The sequence below is a fragment of the Mytilus californianus genome, unplaced genomic scaffold (assembly GCF_021869535.1).
Source record: "Mytilus californianus isolate M0D057914Y unplaced genomic scaffold, xbMytCali1.0.p SCAF_1, whole genome shotgun sequence".
In the NCBI taxonomy this organism is placed as follows: Eukaryota; Metazoa; Mollusca; class Bivalvia; order Mytilida; family Mytilidae; genus Mytilus; species Mytilus californianus.
Window position 1 is genome coordinate 113,601,431 of NW_026262581.1, and position 22,292 is coordinate 113,623,722.

A 22,292-nucleotide genomic window follows, 5' to 3' on the forward strand; every position below is an offset into this window, starting at 1 on the left:
AATCAGTGGGAGTTATGCCCTTTAGAGCAACCTGTGTATATGTGTAGTGATGGATATCTTCTTAATAAGATATATATCTGCCCTCAATTAGTTAATAAGAGCACTGGCTTACTTTTCCAGGGGTCTGTAGTTTTGATCCCTGTATTATGGTAGTCATTTCTTTTGGTTTATTCAAACAGTGGCTAGTATTTAATTGTTTGTATTAGGCATTGAGATTATACCTCTTATTTTAATTCAAGGTCACAGGTAAAGGTTAACTGACAGGCACTAAATATATTCTGCTACCTGCATTCAATCTATGTCAGACATATTTCAGTAGTTTACTATGAGAGTAGGATGTTGTCTATTTAATATGAAGGTTAAACACTCGAGAACAAGGTCACCCATTGCATTTTTGAAAAACAGCCATTTTAAATATGTGCAATTACAATGTGGTGTTTCATTGTATTTTGGTGCTATTGTCATGAAAACATTTTAAATACATGTAACTTAAATGGTATAATAACAGATTGTTGTAGCTTCATATTTTGTCCTTTTAATCTTACTACATGTAGAACATGACATTTTATCTTAAAGGCTGGTATGAAGATTTTAATACAAACCTGATTACTGTTGGACATATTATTTTTATACAGATTTGAATTGTTTATGACCTTCATTGAAATTTGAGATTTTAATAAATTCAGTTTTTAACCACTGCAGTTTGTCATATTAGCTCCCTGAGAAAAAAAAAAGATAAAACATACAATAGTAGAGGACTAGAGAGACATTTTGCAAAACTACATTTAGGTATTAGTCTTCCTATTATTTGCAATAATACCAGCAATTCTTAGTGATATCAATTGTACATAACAATTCATCAACTCAAACTCCAAAAACTCCAGACAACAATGCCAGAACAAGTCAACTTGAGGTAGTATGGTTGTCTTTTGCCATCTTTGATCATGAACTAGCACAAACAATAGGTCCAGTTTTTAATAAAATTAGCATATTTTGCAGGAATGTAACACATTTGTAAGTTTTTTCATTTAAATGAAGAACTTTATGTTATTTTATATTATTATTAATTTTATTTTACAAATATAGAATACATAAACAAATAAACTTAAGCCTTAAAAGGGGAGACAAATAAGGTAATTTAGTTTATTTAAGTAATCTGCAGTAATTTTTTCTTTCTCATATTGTAGCTTATATATTATTTCATAATTCTGTCAATAAGTTTTCATTCTATAATGCCTTTCCTTGTATAATCCTTACAAAATGTTTAATTTTTCACAACCAGGAGATTGCAAACAAATTTGGAGATCTTCTCCATTTTACTATATTTTTGAAAATGGCACAATATGAACTATATTTTGCGAAGTATGAAAAATTCCTGTCATTTATTTTATTAGTCCCCAATACTACCTTTAACAACAGATACAGATGCACTTAACAATACTTAGTTAATATGACCTCAGGTGGTCCATATAAATCTAGATATTCTAATATAACACACCTGTGGTAAAATAGGAATATATTGTATATTGTATGTCAGCTGATCAGCAACTTCATTATTTGTTTGGGCCATTCGAATCATACTCTCATGTATGCTTTTTATGAATGAGTTACCTGAGGTCAATCTGTGTAAATGACATCATTGAACCATTGACCCTTATTGTGACATAAGAACATAAGCATTGTACAGGAAAATGCATAAATGTTAAAGTCGTTAAAACATTGAAACATAAACTATGATAAACATTTGTGAAAGCTCATTTTCTTGAATAGAATTGAGAATTATTATATTTGTTCAGTAAACAAGTAATTATACAAATGTCTAAAATATGTATTTGGGGTTTGCATACACAAATACTTGTTGAAAGGGATACACATCTAACCCTCACAGTGCCAATTTGATGTAACAAAAATCACTTCCTTCTTTTCAAACAGAAACACCCACAATTACATTTTCATAACCATTTAACTTCATCCTAACCTGACTATCTATGTAATTGATAATTGTTAATATAAAAAAGAAGATGTGGTATGATTGCCAATGAGACAACTCTCCACAAGAGACCAAATGACACAGAAATTAACAGCTATAGGTCAACATACAGCCTTCAACAATGAGCAAAGCCCATACCACACAGTCAGCTATAAATGGCCCCGAAATGATAATGTAAAACAATTCAAACGAGAAAACTAACGGCCTAATTTATATACAAAAAATTAACGAAAAACAAATATGTAACACATAAACAAACGACAATCACTGAATTACAGGCTCCTGACTTGGGACAGGCACATACATACAGAATGTGGCGGGGTTTAACATGTTAAGGTTTGACTGTCGCTAATTCAGTTTTCTTTGTCTTTTTATGTCAATATTAATTGTGTTCAAACAAGGCAACAGCAATTATTTGTCTTCACCTAGTGTGCTTCAATCCAAAAGAATTTCCCATTATACACTTCCAAAACACCTAATATCTCTCCTGACTATGGTATGAGTTTTTGTCACCCAAAGTTCTAGTTTATGGTGTTGTTTACAAATGTAAATAATATCCAATACTTTTCCCTTTTTTGGTCAATGTTGTTTTGTTTTTTTTGTGTCTAGTTGTTTTAGTTACTCTCACTTGTAATATATTACTGTAAGAACAGAATCATTACAACTTTTGTATCTAATTGCAAGTCCACCAGAAAGATATACATTTTAAAATTGGTTTGCAAAATTTTATACTCATTGTCAAATAGTTTTGATAGACAAACATGTAATGTTTTGCAAATTATGTTTAACCCATAATCAGGACAACATTTTTAGCATACTACTATCTATGTCTCAAAGTAACAGTCTGAAGGAGAACCAAGTCCCTCTTATGGGACATTTTATTCTGTCTTTAACCATCCTTTTGTTGCTCTTTCACCTTAGAGACCTAAATCCTGCCTTGTCAGTTGAAAGGAGCAAAAAGCTATTTTTAAGTCTTTGAATTGATCTAAGCAGTGATTATTAACCCCATCATTCCTACACTCAAGGCAAGCATTGTTGTATGGATAGTTGATGTATAACATCCAGTTGCAAATATGACTTTCTGATCAGGACAAGAAAAATGTAACTGTAATGTTATATGATTATGAACCCTGCTTTGTACTAGACCAAACAACTGAGCCATGCTAGTTTTTAAGGAAACACAGTTGGCAGGAGGAGATGTCAACCTACATAGATACATTATTCTCACTGCATGCCAAACATTCTTTACTCTAACTCATAAATACATCCTGCTTAGCAGAGAGGCAGCATATAACAATTTTTAAGTTTCCTTGGCTTGGGATATAACACATGACCTCGGGGACTTAGGGCGAACATCAAGGACTGAAGATGGTTCAAAATAAGGGATTTGGAATTAGTCAGGATGCTAATATTCAATATCAGATCTTAACCAGAACATATAAACCACTGACAAAACATGGTGTGATCTCTAAAGTATTGTATGGCACAAAACCAGACTGCTAACATAACACACGCAAGGAGGGAATAAATATTTTTATTAGAATTTTCAACTTTAGTAAATAAAAACATATTTAATATACTACAACACATGTACATACAGATAACTAAATATCACCATAGCATAACATTATGCCGAATACCTCTATGTTATTTCATATTATTTTATCATCATTTTTTCTTAATTTTCAAGCTTCTTCACTATTCAATTAAAATTTGATTTAAAAAAGCATTATATGCCATTTTCTATTGCAAGTCCCTGATGATGGGAGAATAAAATAATGATATGCCTATATTTACACAAAAGAATATTTTTTGGAATTTGGCAGTTAATGCCCCACTGCTAACATCAAGGCAAATAAACTGCTTCACTGAGAGCAGCTGGATATGAATAAAACCCTGTAACTTGGAAACGTAAAATCTAAAATTTATAAAAATCGAAAGGGAGCTCATGTCAATAGATATAAACAATTCACCAAAATTTCTTGCAAGTTGGTGAAAGCATTCTTGAGTTATTGTCGGAAAACTGGAAAATCCCCCCTTCTTTAATGAATAAAACCCCAAAACTCAGAAACGGTAAATCTGAAATTAATAAAAAATGAAAGGGAGCTCACGTCAATTGATATAAACAATTCACCAAAGTTTCATGCATATTGGTTAAAGCTTTTTTGAGTTAATGTCCGACATGTTGATGACGAATGGACGGACAGACTGACAGACGGTCAACGGTATACCATAATACGTCCCGTAAAGGGGCTTATAAAAATGTATAAGGCCAAAAATTTCTGAAGTTTGCACAGTACAAAATTTTCAAACTTCTCCAATTCTAAACTCCCCCTTATAACCAGCTTATATGGCACAATATAGAAGATGCTGTAATTAACCAAAAACTATCACAGTTTACATGTACACACAAATACATTATAAATAATATCATTGTTTTTCCTTCAGTCCAATTTTTTAAAAATCATATGAGATTCTATTACACAAATCTACAGTTTCAAAAGTGTGAAGTATTAAAATATTAACATCATTTGCTCCATTTTACTACAAAGCAGCATGAAGCTAAGTCAGTGTTCATGTTATAGTGACCTTTGAGGTTATATACCCAACTCACCCTTTTAGAATCTGTAGCATTCTCTAATATTTTCCTAGTGTACACCAACATATTGTGATTGGTAAAAAATGTCTTAAACAATGAAAATTCAACCCAATTACCAATGACTCACGATCACCAACAATAAAATTCTCTGTAATCCTTTAGATTTTGAAATAGTGAATTACAAAACCCGTTACAACATGTGCAATATGCTAAATTCATATCATTTACATTACCAGAATATCCTCATTTACTATAACACTATTTTTTTACGTTATTTCTGCATTTAATGGGCAAACTGGATCCCTGCATCCTTACTTCACAAGGTGATTGGGCACACTTAATTGTATAATCATCAATGTATTCTTATATTCATCATTGTACTCTATATTTTATCATTCACTGCATTTTTCTTTGGAGCGATATTGAAATTATTTCACTTAAAAGATAATCATCCCTTTGCTCAACCTACTGACATAAATTGAATATGCCCCAAAAAAATGCCATAATGATGAAAAATAATGTTGTTTCTTTTGTCTTAAACCAAATATATTGACTGAATAATACACTTGGAATTGAGTGAATTGATTTTATCAGAAACTGTCTGTTTTTTTGTGAAATTAACATATATGACATATCATACAGCCTCATCATTATCATTATTCATTTCCCTTTTACTTTACTTGTTAGAAATTCAAATAATATATTGTATTTTAATTTAATTTTGTTCAGGGCTGTTTCAAAATTGATCCTGGTAGGGGGATGGAAGGCAATAAAAAAATTAATTGTGGGTTGTTGCATTTTCCTAACAACTTGTGAAGAATTATAAGTCCTATGAAAATTTTATATTATGGCTGGTTGGGGCCTAAAAGAAGTGCCTCCCATATGTTTAATTTTGGAATAGCTCTTAGTTTTTCATTTCAACATATTTGAAAAACAAGATTTTCTGATCACACAAGAAAAATCAAGCGCATTAAGCAATTTCTGAGGAAAAAAACAAAAATATGAAAAAAAATCATTTGGAAACACTGATAAAATTGTGGCAATAAGTCATATAACACTTCTGGGTAAAGTCAGCAAAAATGGTTTCACTGAAAATAATAACAAATAACAAAAAATAACATTTTTAACAATTTTAGCACTATTTACTTTAAATCTAAGAGTTTATCAGTATTTCTGAAATATCTACCTTACTAAATTCGATAAACCATATAAGATTTTAATGTTCAACTGATTTCTTATAAAGGTGCATATAGTCCACTCTTTATTTTTACATGTACATTTGTGTTTTTATATGTTCTAAAAAATATTTTATCAAAGTGTACATAAAAAATTATAAACTAATTTTGTTGTTAGAAAATTCAAATAGTATTGACATTGAGAGTGAAAGTTACAGTTATAAAGAATTGCAACAAATTTTTCTGGTAATACAGATTAAAAGGAACAGTACAATACACATGTATTACATATACAAATTGTAGATTCAATCTCTGTTTCCTAGTAATTTTTTCATGGTATTTCATCAAAAAATTCCATTGTATTCTTTTTTGGAAAATCCACAAGTAATGCATTCTATTTGCTTTTTGTAAAAATAAAAATCCACAAGTAATGCATTCTATTTGCTTTTTGTAAAAATAAAAATCAAAGATATTATGATCAAGAAATATAAACTCATAATTGAATTTTAATAGGTGAGAAGCTAAGAAGACTGCATACAAATTGGTTCAGATTCAGGGAAACCATAATTACTGAGTGTTAGAGGCGACTCTCTGTTACATATATCTCCTTGTTATCAAAGTCAATAAAATTATCATAAACTTTTCAGTTTCAAGGTTTGATCATTTTTACAAATAAAACAACATACATGTCTTGTATTTTAAAAATGTACTATATCATTTTAACAAATTATATTCATAGTAAAATAAAATTCTGGAAAATATTAACACACTATTAAATGTACAAAATATAAAGCATCTGACATACAGTAAACATATATTTAATGCTGTTATTCCATGATGAAGGAATTCTTACAGAGAAGTTGTACTTGATCCAGAAATATTCAATTGCTGTAAATGTTCTGCGAGATCCTGTTGTGATGACGTAACACTACTAGGGGGACTATCCACGGGGGTATTTGGAGTCTGTGGTGTATTGTTAGGGACACTTAGATCATCAGTGTCCGGACTAATTGTTGTGGGTTGGATATTTGATTGTATCTCTTCACCTCCATCACCACCTAAACGACTGGAGATTTCATTATCAAATTTAAGTCCAGCTACCCCTTTGACATCAGGTATACTTATCAAGTCCCTTTTCATTTTCCTCTTCCTGGATCTGTCATTTCTCCTATACTGAATCATGTTTTCTAAATCTATGATATACAAAAATCCTGCTATCAACAATTCAAATAGTTTTTCTCCTGTTTTGTGACGACTTTCTATTTCCTGGCTGGTTCTATCATCATATTTCCACCATCCATTACGACCTTCATAAAACCACTGATATTCATCATCAAATTTTATCGTCTTATCTAAATCTTCAGTTCGGACTAAAACAGGTTTGGCAAAAAAATCAGCAGGGATTTCCTGTCTACATAATGCACATTTTTTACTTCTGTTAGCCACACCTTTTACACATAGGAAACAAAATATGTGTCGGCATGGTAACTGGACAGGATAAATACTAGGTTGTAAACAAACAGAACATTCTATGGTATGATCACCTGAAAAAAAAAAAACAAAAAAAAATATTATCTATTAGTGAAAGTTTGTCATGTGTTCATATTGTTTCAAACACTGTTTATAGAAAGCATGTCAAATATAAGAAAACATTTTTTCAAAGTGTTCTAAGACTAAATAAGCAGTAACCTGTATCAGCAGTAAAATATAACATTATGATCACATTCTGTGGTTATTATTTTACTTGGATAGCACATATATTACGGTACTTACAAATTACAAGCCATCAGTTGTTCAAATTATGTTAAATCAAGGCTTAGTATAGTTTTGCCCCTGCCTCACACACATTTTACAGTCATTTTTTTTTAATAGCATTTGTAAATGAAAGGAACCTTTAAAATGATTCCCAGTTTATAACAATTTTTTGGGTAAAGATTGCTTGAAATGCAATCAAAACCCTATGATACTGACTTGATATCTAAATCTTCCAAGGTTTATCACTACTTTTGAGACATTCTGAACATCCTATCAATGAACATTTCCAGAAATGTATCAATGAAATATATGATCAGATATTCAAGTTACAAAATGATGTTAAACTTGTCAAGAAAATTACATAACTTGTGCAAGTTGCAGTAATCTAATATCTATTCTAATAAAATGCTCCGCTGGGCGCAGCTTGATACGACTGCAGAGGTTGAACCCTGAACAGTTAGGGCAAGTATGGACACAACATTCAAGCTTGATACAGCACTGAATTTAGATTGTGATTAAATATTTGACACAGCATAGGTATCTGACACTGAATGAATGTGGTCTAAGAACTTAAAAATTTTTAATTTACCTATTCAAACCATATCATTATTATTTGCTTTTATATATAAATCAGAAATAACCAATTTAAAATGGAAAATTTTCATAAAGATCCATACACTTACACACAAGTTATTGTCCTGAAACTAGAAAAATGCTTGTTTTTTGCCCCTTTTTGGCCCCTCATTCCTAAAATTTTGAGGCAATTACCCCCAAAACCAATCCCAGCCTTCCCTTTGTGGTATGGTATCTTGCAGTACAATTTCAGAGAGATTCATACACTTGAACACAAGTTATTGTCTGGAAACTAGAAAAATGCTTATTTTTGGCCCCTTATTCCTAAACGTTTTGGGCAATTACCCCCAAACTCAATCTCAGCATTCCCTTTGTGATATGGAACCTTGTGGTACAATGTCAGAGAGATCCATACACTAACACACAAGTTATGTCTGGAAGTTACAAAAATGCTTATTTTTGGCCCCTTTTTGGCCCCTCATTCCTTAACTGTTGGTACCATAACCCCCAAAATCATTCCCAATCTTTCTTTTGTGGTATTGAACCTTATGGTAAAATTTCATAGAGATCCATTCACTTAAACTTAAGTTAGAGTGCGAAAACCAATGTGTCTTCGGACGACGACGCCAACGTCATACCAAACTACGACTGCAAAATTTGTTTGCGGTCATATAAAAATATCAATTATGTCTTTGTAATCTTTGAAATTGGAGCTATCTTCCTTTGTTCATAATTTTAGTTGAATCAACTTCAACCAAAGCTTTATATATACAATGCGATGTTTTAATATTACTTCCCACGGATTAATTAAAGCAATCTTTAACCTTCAGTGCTTACAAACACTTTGATTTGTAGTTTTATTCAACTATTACATAATTTTATTATGTACAGTAAATAAGCAGTATAATATAACATTATGATTACATTTCTGTGGTTATAGTTTCATTTGGATAGCACATATACTACTTACAAGTTACAAGCCATCAGTTGTTCAATGTTAAATCAAGGCTTAGTATAGTTTTGCCCCTGCCTCACACACTTTTCAGTAAATTTTTTTTTAATAGCATTTGCAAATGAAAGGAACCTTTAAAATGATTCCCAGTTTATAACAATTTTTTTGTAGTTTTATTCAGCTATTACATAGTTTTATAATGTACAGTAAATAAGCACAGAGGCGGATGCAGGTGGGGGCGTGGCGGGTGTTCGCCCCCTAAAATTTGCAAAGCATGGGTTGTCCCAAGCTTAATAAAGGATATTTCGATAATTTTACCTAAAAAATATGTAAGTTTGCCCCCCCCCCCCCAAACCTAAAATCCTGGATCCGCCCCTGAAGCAGTAACCTGTATCAGCAGTATAATATAACATGATTACATTTCAGTGGTTATAATAGTTTTACTTGGATAGCATATATATTACTTACAAATTTACAAGCCATCAGTTGTGCAATGTTAAATCAAGGCTTAGTATAGTTTTGCCCCTGCCTCACACACACTTTTCAGTATATTTATTTTAATAGCATTTGCAAATGATGGAACCTTTAAAATGTTATACAGTTTATAACAATTTTTTGTAGTTTAATTCAATTATTACATAATAATTAATTTTATGAATGCATTGAAGGATATAACAGAGGCAGAGTTAGGGGGAGCCCGGGTACTCAGGCCCTCTTAATGGAGTTACATTTATGGTTAATCCAGACTCATTACCTTTCCCATTCCATACTTTGTCTAGTTTGGGACCCGCAAACCCCCCTTTTTCAAAATCCTGGATCGGCATCTGTATAAACAAAACTAAAATTAAAAATACCTACAATCACAGTTGCTGAACATTTGACGTATGCTTCCTCATTATCAAAAATGAAAACCAATTGTTTTTTTTCAATAATTAAGCCAGGGATTTTTGTTTGTCTGAAATCTATGTTGTGTTAAAATATAAAAATAATTATATATGGTATGATTGCTATAAATGAGACAATTATCTAGCAAAGACTAAAGGACCAGGATGTAAACAATTATAAGTCACATAACTGCCTTTAAAAAAGAGCAACATCCATACTGTATAGTGAGCTATCAGACCTCTGGATAACAAAATGTTTTAAAAAAGAGCAACATCCATACTGTATAGTGAGCTATCAGACCTCTGGATAACAAAATGTTTTAAAAAAGAGCAACATCCATACTGTATAGTGAGCTATCAGACCTCTGGATAACAAAACGTTTTAACAAAGAGCAACATCCATACTGTATAGTGAGCTATCAGACCTCTGGATAACAAAATGTTTTAACAAAGAGCAACATCCATACTGTATAGTGAGCTATCAGACCTCTGGATAACAAAATGTTTTAAAAAAGAGCAACATCCATACTGTATAGTGAGCTATCAGACCTCTGGATAACAAAATGTTTTAAAAAAGAGCAACATCCATACTGTATAGTGAGCTATTAGATCTCTGGATAACAAAATGTTTTAACAAAGAGCAACATCCATATTGTATAGTGAGCTATCAGACCTCTGGATAACAAAATGTTTTAACAAAGAGCAACATCCATACTGTATAGTGAGCTATCAGACCTCTGGATAACAAAATGTTTTAAAAAAGAGCAACATCCATACTGTATAGTGAGCTATTAGACCTCTGGATAACAAAATGTTTGAACAAAGAGCAACATCCATACTGTATAGTGAGCTATCAGACCTCTGGATAACAAAATATTTTAACTAAGAGCAACATCCATACTGTATAGTGAGCTATTAGACCTCTGGATAACAAAATGTTTTAACTAAGAGCAACATCCATACTGTATAGTGAGCTATTAGACCTCTGGATAACAAAACGTTTTAACTAAGAGCAACATCCATACTGTATAGTGAGCTATCAGACCTCTGGATAACTAAACGTTTTAACAAAGAGCAACATCCATACTGTATAGTGAGCTATCAGACCTCTGAATAACAAATTTTAAATGAAAGAACTTTTGCTTTAAACAAGTACATTTGTAATTCATAATAAGTACTGACATATGTCTTAATATATAAATTGCAAAGCCATCTACTGGGGTAGACTTTAATATTGTCCTTATAATAAATTTATACTTATATTACTAGTAAAAATTTCCAATTTAACATTGTGCAGCTATATAACAATAGTCTGTTAGTCTATTGAGAGTATATATATATCATGTATATAAGGCATTGAACCAAAGTAAAATTTGCACCTTTTGTTTCAGTCCTCATTAATGAAATTTTATTTTGAAAGTGATATTGATAAATCATTCTGTCAGTACTACTGAGGTAGTGTATTTGGCACAACTGATTTATGCAGATTTTTCTGGATTGTTTTAGGCTGAACTAGAAACTTTAATTCATTGTTATTGCACCAGTTTTTTTAAAATCTATATTACAATAAAATGAATATTATTGCTTATTGAACATACAATTTTAAAGAGAAGAAACACAACGAACTCACCAGATATTTATAGAATGTAGATTTTTGAAATAGTAGAGTTATAATATGCAACTGTGTCTATCATAATCTTTCTCAAATATATTTAAAAATGTAATCCAAGAACCTTAAGTAAGCAAGCTCACATACCCCTCCCCTTATAAATTATGATTTTTACATTAATATTGTCTCTGACACACAATTTTTTTTTTTCAATGACCATGACCTGATTTGAAAATCATTAGGAATATTTTTTGTCATCCTCTTATAATATGTGACCACATATCCAAGTAAGTTGCAATCCCTTTAATACAACCTAAAAGCACTTGATTTGGATTTTTTTTACCTTCACCTATGACATATTGATTGTGATCTTCCTCTCATAATATGTGACCATATGTAGTACTTCGACTTAAATTTATATAATCGAAAACCACTGTTTTTGCACATATTTCAGTCTAGACCTTTTACATGTTGGCCTAAAATCAATAGATCTTCATGACTATATATCCAAATAAATAAAGTATTTGAGTTAGCATCAGGAAGGAAAAATGGCTGACATAAGGAATGGTCAAAAACTATATTCCCCAACTACAAAATGTAGCAAATAGAATAATGAAAATTTCAATGTGATAAAAACATTCAATAGATATAAGAAGATGTGGTATGAGTGCCAATGAGACAACTCTCCATCCAAGTCAAAATTTATAAAAGTAAACCATTAAAGGTCACAGTACGGTCTTCAACACAGAGCCTTGGCTCACACCGAACAGTAAGCCATAAAGGGCCCCAAAAATTACTAGTGTAAAATTATTCAAACGGAAAAACCAACGGTCTAATCTATATAAACTAGAGGCTCTCAAGAGCCTGTGTCGCTCACCTGTATTTACTGATGCTTTGGAAATCATGTAAAATAAGGTTAAAATCATAATTAATAGTACATGTATAAGATATTAGATATTATAATGATATCTAAGATAATAACAAAAAACTGCAAATTTTTGGTAAAATTACTAACTCAGGGGCAGTAACCCAACAACGGGTTGTCAGATTCGTCTGAAAATTTCAGGGCAGATAAATCTAAATCTGATGAACATTTTTGCCACCTGTCAGATTTGCTCTAAATGCTTTAGTTTCAGAGATATAAACCAAAAACTGCATTTTACCCCTATGTTCTATTTTTAACCAAGTCGGCCATGATGGTTGGAAGGCGGGGTCATCAGACAAATTTTTTTTAACTAGATACCCTAATAATGATTATGGCCAAGTATGGTTAAATTAGTCTAGTAGTTTTAGAGAAGAAGATTTTTGTAAAAGATTACAAAAATTTACAAAAAATTGTTAAAAATTGACTATTAAGGGCAATAACTCTTAAAGGGGTCGACTGACAATTTTGGTCATGACAACTTATTTGTAGATCTTACTTTGCTGAACATTATTACTGTTTACAGTTTATCTCTATCTATGATAATATTCAAGATAATAACCAAAAACTGCAAAATTTGTTTAAATTTACCAATTCAGGGGCAGTAACCCAACAACAGGTTGTCAGATTTGTCTGAAAATTTCAGGGCAGATAGATCTTGACCTGATTATCAGTTTTACCCATGTCAGATTTACTCTAAATGCTTTGGTTTCAGAGATATAAGCCAAAATCTACATTTTACCCCTATGTTCTATTTTTAGCCATGGCGGCCATCTTGGTTGATTGGCGGGGTCATCGGACACATTTTTTAGTAAACTAGATACCCTAATGATGATTGTGGCCAAGTTTGGTTAAATTTGGCCCAGTGATTTCAGAGGAGAAGATTTTTGTAAAAAGCTAACGACGACGACGACAACACCGATGACAGACGCCAAGTGATGAGAAAAGCTCACTTGGCCCTTCGGGCAAGGTGAGCTAAAAACGAGAAACGAGAAACACTTATGAACCACATCAACAAACGACAACTACTGAGCATCAGATTCCTGACTTAGGACAGGTGCAAACAAATGCAGCAGGTTTAAACGTTTTAATGGTACCAAACCTTCACCCTTTTTCTGAAACAATAGTGTAACATCACAACATAGAAAGACACACTATAAAATATCAACTGAAATAGCTTAACTCAATCAAAGGACATATTAACACCAGTGAACATACACTGAACAAATAAATTTGACCTATGATACAATGCAAATACAAAATAAAAGGGAAGAATAATAAAAGTATGTATGTAATTGAAAAAATAGTTTGTCCCGAGAAAAAACCAATGCCCCCTCCCAAAAGATAAATGGTTGGTGACCTTATATGGACTTTGAAATCCTTTTTCATAGGTAACCACTGCCTCATAGCCCTTTCCAAAAAGTCATTTCCAGAATAATGAAATTTACTCAAAAATTTATAATTTGAAGCAGTTTATTATCATTCAAATATGCTTTTTAGACGATGAGGAATTAGGTTTCACAAAAAAAAGTCAACAAATTCAGATCGGAGTTTAGTACTGCAATATGTTTTTTACCGATATGCTTGACAATTCTAAATAGGGTCATATAATTCTATAAAGTAAGAGGTGATCAATTCTTAAAAGGAGACTAACTTCTCAGTTAAATGATAACTTTACATTTCAAAATCATAAAATACACTTAAAACTTTAATTTAAAATGTTAAAACTAGCTGAAATCAATTTTCAAAAACTTGCCAACTGCACGAGCTGAAATTGGTGGGAAAGATGAAGTATTAGGAAACACATCTAAACTGGCTGAAATTAATAACATTTTTCGGATTTGGTTTGTACAAATGTAGATTTAATTTAAGGGAAGAGTCTCTGGAAATCTGGGTAACTACATGTATTTGAAAAAAAGTAGGTCATCCCCCATTCAGGATGGAATAATAACCTATTTTATCATAACTTTTGGATATGTCAGGAAATATTTTGCACCAACAAGCACACAAAAGGTAATTTTGTATTTTTTTTATTTTCATGCACATATTCTTTAACTAGGAGAAACTGCATGCAATCCTAGATTAACTCACTCCGTCCTAACTTTAAGCACTTGATTTCTATCCAGAAACTGATCTGGCTACTTAATGCAGAGAATGTTGATCATGTTGATATATTGATATGTTTGAGATCTGATTGATGAAGGCAAAATATAGATCTAGCTTCTCTTCATTAGACACGAGGATGGCATGGCAGTTACCTAGACTCATCAATAATAATAATAATGTTCCTTTTTGTATTTGTTTTATCATTGACAATCAGAATTATTCCTATTTTTCTATTTGTTACTATGTATACTTGGGCATGTCATTTAGCATCATCCCTTGGTGCCTCTTGCAGTAGGGTCACCTTACAATATGTATCAACCTCGAGGATGACATACCAGGTTTGTGCATCTGCTCATAATATTATCCCCAAATTGTCTATTTAATTACATACATGTATACCAAGTGCATCTATCTCCCACCTTGCAACACAGCACCATCCCTTGGTGGTGTTTTTAGTTAAGTTACATATCCAATACATTGCCAGTTTATCTAAAGCTCTTTTTCATGTTGGGGTGTGCCTGATAAGGAGGTATAACACTTGTTAACGCAAAACATATATATATTTATATATGTGTGTAGTTCATTCATGTTCAAACTACTTTTTCTTTCCTTTTTATGTATACCTGATTATTGTTTTTTTGTTGTTGTCTAAATAATGTCTAATATTGTAATATATCATCTTTGTTGGCCCATTTAACAAATGTTTAATGAAAATAAAATATCTTCTTCTTGTTTTTGTTGGTGTTAATACTAATGTCTCATAAGATCTATAGCTTCTCTTCCTTAGGCACAAGGATGGCATGGTGGTTACCTAGACTCACCAATAATAATAATGTTCCTTTCTGTATTTGTTTTATCATTGACAATCAGTCTTATATCTGTATATTGTAATAATCTCTTTTCTTCTTCTATTCACAAAAAATTCTAGCTGCCAGTGCAGATGATTTCATGGCAAAATTTGGTCAAAAAAGTTGAGAGCAGTCAAAGACAAAAAATGGCTTTGGCGTTATGACGATTTAGGATGGAGTCACAGCAAAAAATTTAAAAAAGCCTTTCAACTGTTCAAGATGTCATAATTATTTGGACTTGAGCTTTCATCATATATCACCTGCCTAAATTATTTGCTGACTATAGGGTATTGGCTTTGCTGATTATTAAAAGTGACAGTGACCAATAGTTGCTTACATCCATGACCTTTGGTCTCTGGTGTATTGTTGTCTCAATCTGTCAATGACAATGGCAAACCACATCTCCTTATTTGTTATATTATAATTTAAGGTTCATCATAACCTTTTGACTAATATGGTTGTATTGACACCACAAATTTTAATCTGAGTACAGACAAACCTGTGCAACTGGAAAAGTTTTAAGGGCATACGATACAGTAGCAGGGGCAGATAATAACGTTTTCAAAACTTTTCGTGTTGTTTTCGCGACGTTGTTAATCAGAACATTGTAATTTCGTGATGTTTCTAATAAGAACGATTACATTTCGCGACGTCGCTTTAGATGTAGTCACTAACGGGAAGGATTGTGCCTGATATTCATATGATGAAGACATAATCTTTCAATCAGTTTAATTGAAGTCTGGAGCTGGCATGTCAGTTAACTGCTAGTAGTCTGTTGTTATTTATGTATTATTGTCATTTTGTTTATTTTCTTTGGTTACATCTTCTGACATCAGACTCGGACTTCTCTTGAACTGAATTTTAATGTGCGTATTGTTATGCGTTTACTTTTCTACATTGGCTAGAGGTATAGGGGGAGGGTTGAGATCTCATAAACATGTTTAACCCCGCCGCATTTTTGCGCCTGTCCCAAGTCAGGAGCCTCTAGCCTTTGTCAGTCTTGTATTATTTTTAATTTTAGTTTCTTGTGTACAATTTGGAGTTTAGTATGGCGTTCATTATCACTGAACTAGTGTATATATTTGTTTAGGGGCCAGCTGAAGGACGCCTCCGGGTGCGGGAATTTCTCGTTGCATTGAAGACCTGTTGGTGACCTTCTGCTGTTGTCTGTTCTATGGTCGGGTTGTTGTCTCTTTGACACATTCCCCATTTCCATTCTCAATTTTATTTACATTTGCGGAAAGTCCACTGACGTCATAATCCCGATTGCACGAATTTGAAAAAAGTACCTGCAATGAAAATCGGCCAAATCACGAGAATTGTTATATTTATTCATTAATAAGGAAGTCAACAATATTAACTTCGAATGGGAAAAAAATCAAATCCACATTCTTAACTTTGTATGTCTGTTATTTCATATCGGAAATGAATAAGAGATATGAAAAACATAAGACGTCGATGAGAGAGAAACCCAACTACACAAAAAAAAAAAAAAAAAAATAAGTAATTTATATAGTAACTTCACCATTTGGCTCACAAAAAAACGTAATTAATAATGACAGCGCATCTTACTGTTCCTGACTTTGAAAAGGTACATTAAAGAGTTTAACGACATTTTTAGAATTTAATCCGTGGAATCTATATGTGAATATATATGTGTATGAAGAAGAACTGACAGTTATAAGCCCCGTATTATAGCACAAAAACAAAAACGCACCTGTTGATGTGCTAAGCATATCATCTATGTACATATTGAGAGAGAAAAATCGGCACACAGGAATTAGGTATTTGACAGACCAGAGTTGCAACTCATTGATGTTAAGTTACTGAACAAATACGAAGTCCTTTTGTAAAGTAGTTTCTCAGATAAGAAACAAAATATTTGTTGGACCGGACAAACAATGTGGTTGCACTCACTCCTAGATTGAAGGTATAATACAGACAAGTAATGCAATGATTATATGTACCGTAATAAAAAAATACCCTGAAGACAAGCTTATGTAACTAATCTATTGATACAGAATCATTAAATTTCATGCTCTTATATCGACTGCTGTATGAAATGTTATACTACATTGTAATGGACTAAGCTGACCCGATTTAATGTGGGTATGATTTTTTGTTCATGTAATGCCTATAGAGTAGGTCGTTTGTTTCCTTGTTTGAATTATTTCACATTTTCATATCGGGGCTTTTCAAAGCTGACTATACAGTGTGGCTTTTTCTTTTTCTTTTTTTTTTGTGTTGAAGGCCGTAGGGTTACCTTTAATAGCGTTTATCTTCGTCATTTGAACTACGGTTGATAGTTGTCTCTTTTGCAATCATACCAAATGTCCTTATTTTTATAGCATCCCCTTACTTTATAATTGTTGCACATTTTGTCATGTCGGGGCCTTTTGAATAATTAAAACTATGTTCAAGCTGTGTTGTCTACATGAATTGTATGACTAATGTCGGACATGCAGAGATGCAAATTAATTTTTTTATTATATATATCTGTTTTGTTTCCGAACATTTCTTTTCTAAAAGTAATTTACTAGAATACTTTTTCTATCCAAGTTTCGTAACAATTCATAAAGGTTTGGCAAATATGATGCTATTTACGAGGAGCCAGTTTTATTAATTTTCATGATTAAATTCATTGGTTTAAAAAAAAACACCTTGGCTCTACCACTGAAATTGACAACGTAGTAGTGAACGGCGGGAAAAATTTCACGACGTTGTTGCGAATAAAACTTATTCCAACGTAGTTTGGCGCCTTATTGGCAAACGTCCCGTTTGCCTATAAAAATCAAGGTTTATTGCTTTTATTGAAAAAACAAGCACATGGACCCCCATTTTTTTCTTTTGCAATCAATCAAGTTCTGTTTCAAGAACGCTCCGCCAAAATTTTAAGAAAAAATCAACGATAGAATTTTTTCTGCACTTCTGTGTAGACGCAAAAATATTTTCATCTTCTTTATTTCGCTTGTATTAAAAGAATTTAGGATATAATTATTTATTTCAACCGTTAACTTGTTACAGCATGCTGATGCAATGGGTCAAGGGAACATTTTACAAAAAACCCGGTTAAATTATGACTGTTCGTTCAAAAGTATTGGTACTTTCCTTAAAAGTCTTGATTTTTGAAATTTCAGGGTTTTTCCTTCAAATATGCAAAATTCGAACCAAATTACCTCAAAAAGTAAGTCATGAAGGTATATTTTTCTTTGCATATTTCAAAAGTACACATCGAAATTGACCTTCTACCAAAATTTCAAGAAAAAATCAACGAGGGATCTCTACTGTATCGTATGCCCTTAAGACATGGCAGGAACTAGATAATTAAATTTTAAATGCATTTTATGTTTCAGAAAATAAACTTATCTGGATTTTGCTATTCATTTTTTTTTCATTCCTGCAGAAGGTGCCAAAATAAACTAAGTTGGGAAAGAGTTTGAGAAGCTCCCCTCACAGTGTTCTAGAATTCCCCTTTCCCGTCACCCGTGGCAAGTTGATTTAGGTCACGGGAAAGTGGAAATTTAAACCTTTATTGTCCGTGGGCAAGTTAATTTAATTACAGAAACTTCTGGTCCTATTCATACAGATTAAAGATCGATGTAACCGTTTGTATTCTTTTATTTCAATCAAAGTCTCAAAGCCAGATCGTTATTGTTGGTGGAAATCATGCAGAGGTTCTAAAGTGTAAGGGAGAAAAAGATGTGTATGTATTTCGCAATCAATGTCATAAATACGCTTGATAGCTAAGCAAGGAAAATCTGCAATGTCAAGTATCCATCCGATCTAGATGCAAAAACCTAATAACCGAAACGCAAACGGTAAAACATTTAATATCTGGACCAGACATGTACAGTAAAGGGTCAAAGCATCAATCCTTCCTTGTCACTTCCAAAGAAGACAGTTGCACTAGAGCCAAAAAGGAGACAAATAGACTTGTGTCAAACTAAAATTAATATATTTCAAAATAAAATTAATACATTGTATATTCCATCAAATGTTTTGTATATCTAGATGAACATTGAATTATCAACAAATCACAAGCTAGTTAGACAAACTAATTAATTTCAAAAGAAATAACAGAGTTCATAATTTCAAATTAAACTACATGTATAAACATGGCATGCAATGAAAGGAATTACAAAATTAGGAAAACATTTTTTAAATAGTATAAAATTCAGGGAAAGTTCATTAAACTTGTGGGAAAGTGAATTTTTGATACCATATGTATAAAAATCCTGGAACACTGCCTCATATAATAAATGTTGTGAGTAGTATTGATTTAAAAGGACAATAGATGGACAATAAACATCTGCAAACAATAGGTGATTTAAACTGTGTACATTTGTAACTGAGTGGACCGTATCAAATGAAACTCATGTGTTTGTTTATTTTGCTATCTTCTGCAGTGCAGACTAGAAAAAAGTGCATGTCAAAATCTAGGTAATTTTTTTATTTTCTGAAACATAGACTAGAAAAAAGTGCATGTCAAAATCCAGGTATTTTTTTTATTTTTTGAAACATAGACTACATATAACTTTTAAATATCTAGGTCCTGTCATGCCTTAACTCTTTCCTAGATGCATCAGTTTGTCTGTACTCACATAGTAGATTTTGTGGTGTAAACACGGCCATATTTTTCAATTCCTTTTGATGAACCTTAACAATACCAGTCTTGTAAATTACAAATTTTAACAAGTTGCAATATCATGACCAAAAATTACAAATATATACCATTTTCTGTCAGTTGGGAATCAAACTGCATGTTCTGACTCTTTGTACTGGCTTGTTGGTTTGGTTTGATTTCACCGTATTTGTCTTCATCTCCTTGATCTTCTCGCTCATGTTGCCGTCCACCTTCATCAGACTGATTCCGTGCCATTTCTTGATTCAAAATCGCCTGGTTTGTACAGTTGGCAGCACTCCCACTTCTTAGGCCAGGCCTGCTCATACCTGCTGCACTTGATGCAGCGACTAATTTAATGAATCACAAAAATCGAATACTTCCAGTCGAAACGACCTTGACCTTTCATCGTCGTAACGTACATTTTCGAATATTTTTGAAACACACAAAAACTAAAGGAGTTTTAGATTCCATTTGACAATCAAATCAAATAGAAGTGGTAAATATCAAAACGATTCATAAAAGCCCCATCAAATATCCGAAAATAAAATATGACGACTAAATAAAAATCTAATACTGGACACAGCCTAAAATATTTCCGTGATGTATTCATGGGACTTTATTCTTTCAATTTAAATAAAATTAATTGAAATGTTCAGTATTTAAAAAAATGGAAAGAACGATAACATAAGAAAGAACTAAAAAAATATTTGATTTTATAGAGTGTATATTGACTATATTAGTCTTAGATGCATGATTTTTTTTATTAGTTGTTATTGGCTTTGAACTAACAGTCAGTAACTGCGAGTACTCTCAGGTCTGTACTTAGTGTCTTTTTGTTGTAGGGATGTATAAGTACCCGTCCACGTCCACTTTGTGTTTTTGTTAGATGTATTTTTATTTGTTTCCATCTGATGAGTTAAGTCTTTTTCAACTGATTTTTATAGTTTGTTGGTAAGAGTTCCATATGGCACCCCCACTTATGTTGTACCAGAGACATATTGTATTTGTAGTCCGCATATGAATAATATTACCTGTAAGGCAAAAAAACTTTCTCTGTAGAAATTTTAAAAACTACACACGTAAGGTTAAAAACCTTACGTACACATCACTTGTCCGTCCAGTCGGCGAATACGCTTGCCCTGTTTGGGATTCTTACAAAAAGCATTACCATAACAACTCAGGTTGAGAAGATTCAGCGTAAGGCAGCCAGATACGTCTTTGATTATTATGAAGACAGAACACAAGGATATTTCAGTATACGGATATCGACAGTAAACAAAGAAATATTGATGCAAACGTTAAATACGTTAATAATGTCATACAAAATATAGACATGAAATACGAAAAAAATAATGAAAACATTGAATAAATGTTTGGATCTGCTAACCGAGTCCCTGTGGTTTCAATGTGAACTGTCGTTGTTTGTCTTTTCCTCAGTTCACGTTTTATCCAATGGTTTTGTCCATCAGTCTCTAAGTCTTTGATTTATGAATTTTAATTCTCTCTTAATTCGATATCTTCTTTTTAAACGCAAACAATACCTCCAAACAAATCATACATAAAAGCACGAAGTATTATTAAAACAAAAGTCCAAACATAACCAGGTCAATAATTGTCAAGTTTACACACAAATGTTTATCAATTGAGCTCTTTTTGAATCGCTACGGTCGGGTCTCACATGGATATGTTGTTTTCAACCTCCAGAATAAAGCTCAGATTATATCTATGACTTTTACTTCTGCGTGTCTACATTTCTATTAAAATCCCACTCGACGTTGTATGTGTGAGTTTAAAAAAGAAGAGCAGATTGAAGTGAAACACTATATTAACTTGAGAAATCCATAAATAACATGTCAAAAGGCTGCTTACATATGAAAGTTACAACTATTTCATTCAGATAGATTGAATGAATGATTGATTGATACTTTCTTAATGTCCAGTGGCAAACATTCCGGCATGAATATTCAGGACGAGATCAAATTAACAAGTAATACAATAGGCAGTGTAGGTTTTCCGAGATAAAAAGGTGGGACATTTGTACTGTTACTGGAAAATAAGGATATGATGGATAGGGGCAAAATTTTGTATTGCAAACTTTCACCTGTGAACCATGCATGCACTCATGGAGTTATTACAACATGGTCATATTTTGAAACCCTAGTAAAACCACGGGGTTATTTGATTTAGATTGGTTGATTGGTCGTTGCTTGCTCTACACGAAACATTAGGATTTAACTTTTTCATTCTGACTGGGC

At 32.3% G+C, this 22,292-nt stretch overlaps 1 protein-coding gene across 1 annotated transcript; it reads right to left on the bottom strand.

The window, feature by feature from the left end:
- Positions 1-3,508: 3,508 nt before the first annotated feature.
- Positions 3,509-20,441, bottom strand: LOC127730982 (E3 ubiquitin-protein ligase RNF146-like). The gene is made up of 2 exons (XM_052239662.1): positions 20,145-20,441; positions 3,509-7,308 (listed from the first exon to the last, which is right to left on the bottom strand). The coding sequence occupies exons 1-2, from the start codon at positions 20,359-20,361 to the stop codon at positions 6,614-6,616; spliced, it is 912 nt and encodes a 303-aa protein (XP_052095622.1). The 5' UTR covers positions 20,362-20,441; the 3' UTR covers positions 3,509-6,613.
- Positions 20,442-22,292: the final 1,851 nt, after the last annotated feature.

Excerpts from the sequence above, each read along its gene's own strand:
- LOC127730982 (XM_052239662.1), bottom strand. The coding sequence starts at position 20,361 with ATGAGCAGGCCTGGCCTAAGAAGTGGGAGTGCTGCCAACTGTACAAAC. Across the intron at positions 7,309-20,144 it reads TTCCCAACTGACAGAAAATG|GTGATCATACCATAGAATGT; the intron begins GTATATATTTGT and ends TTTTTTTTTCAG.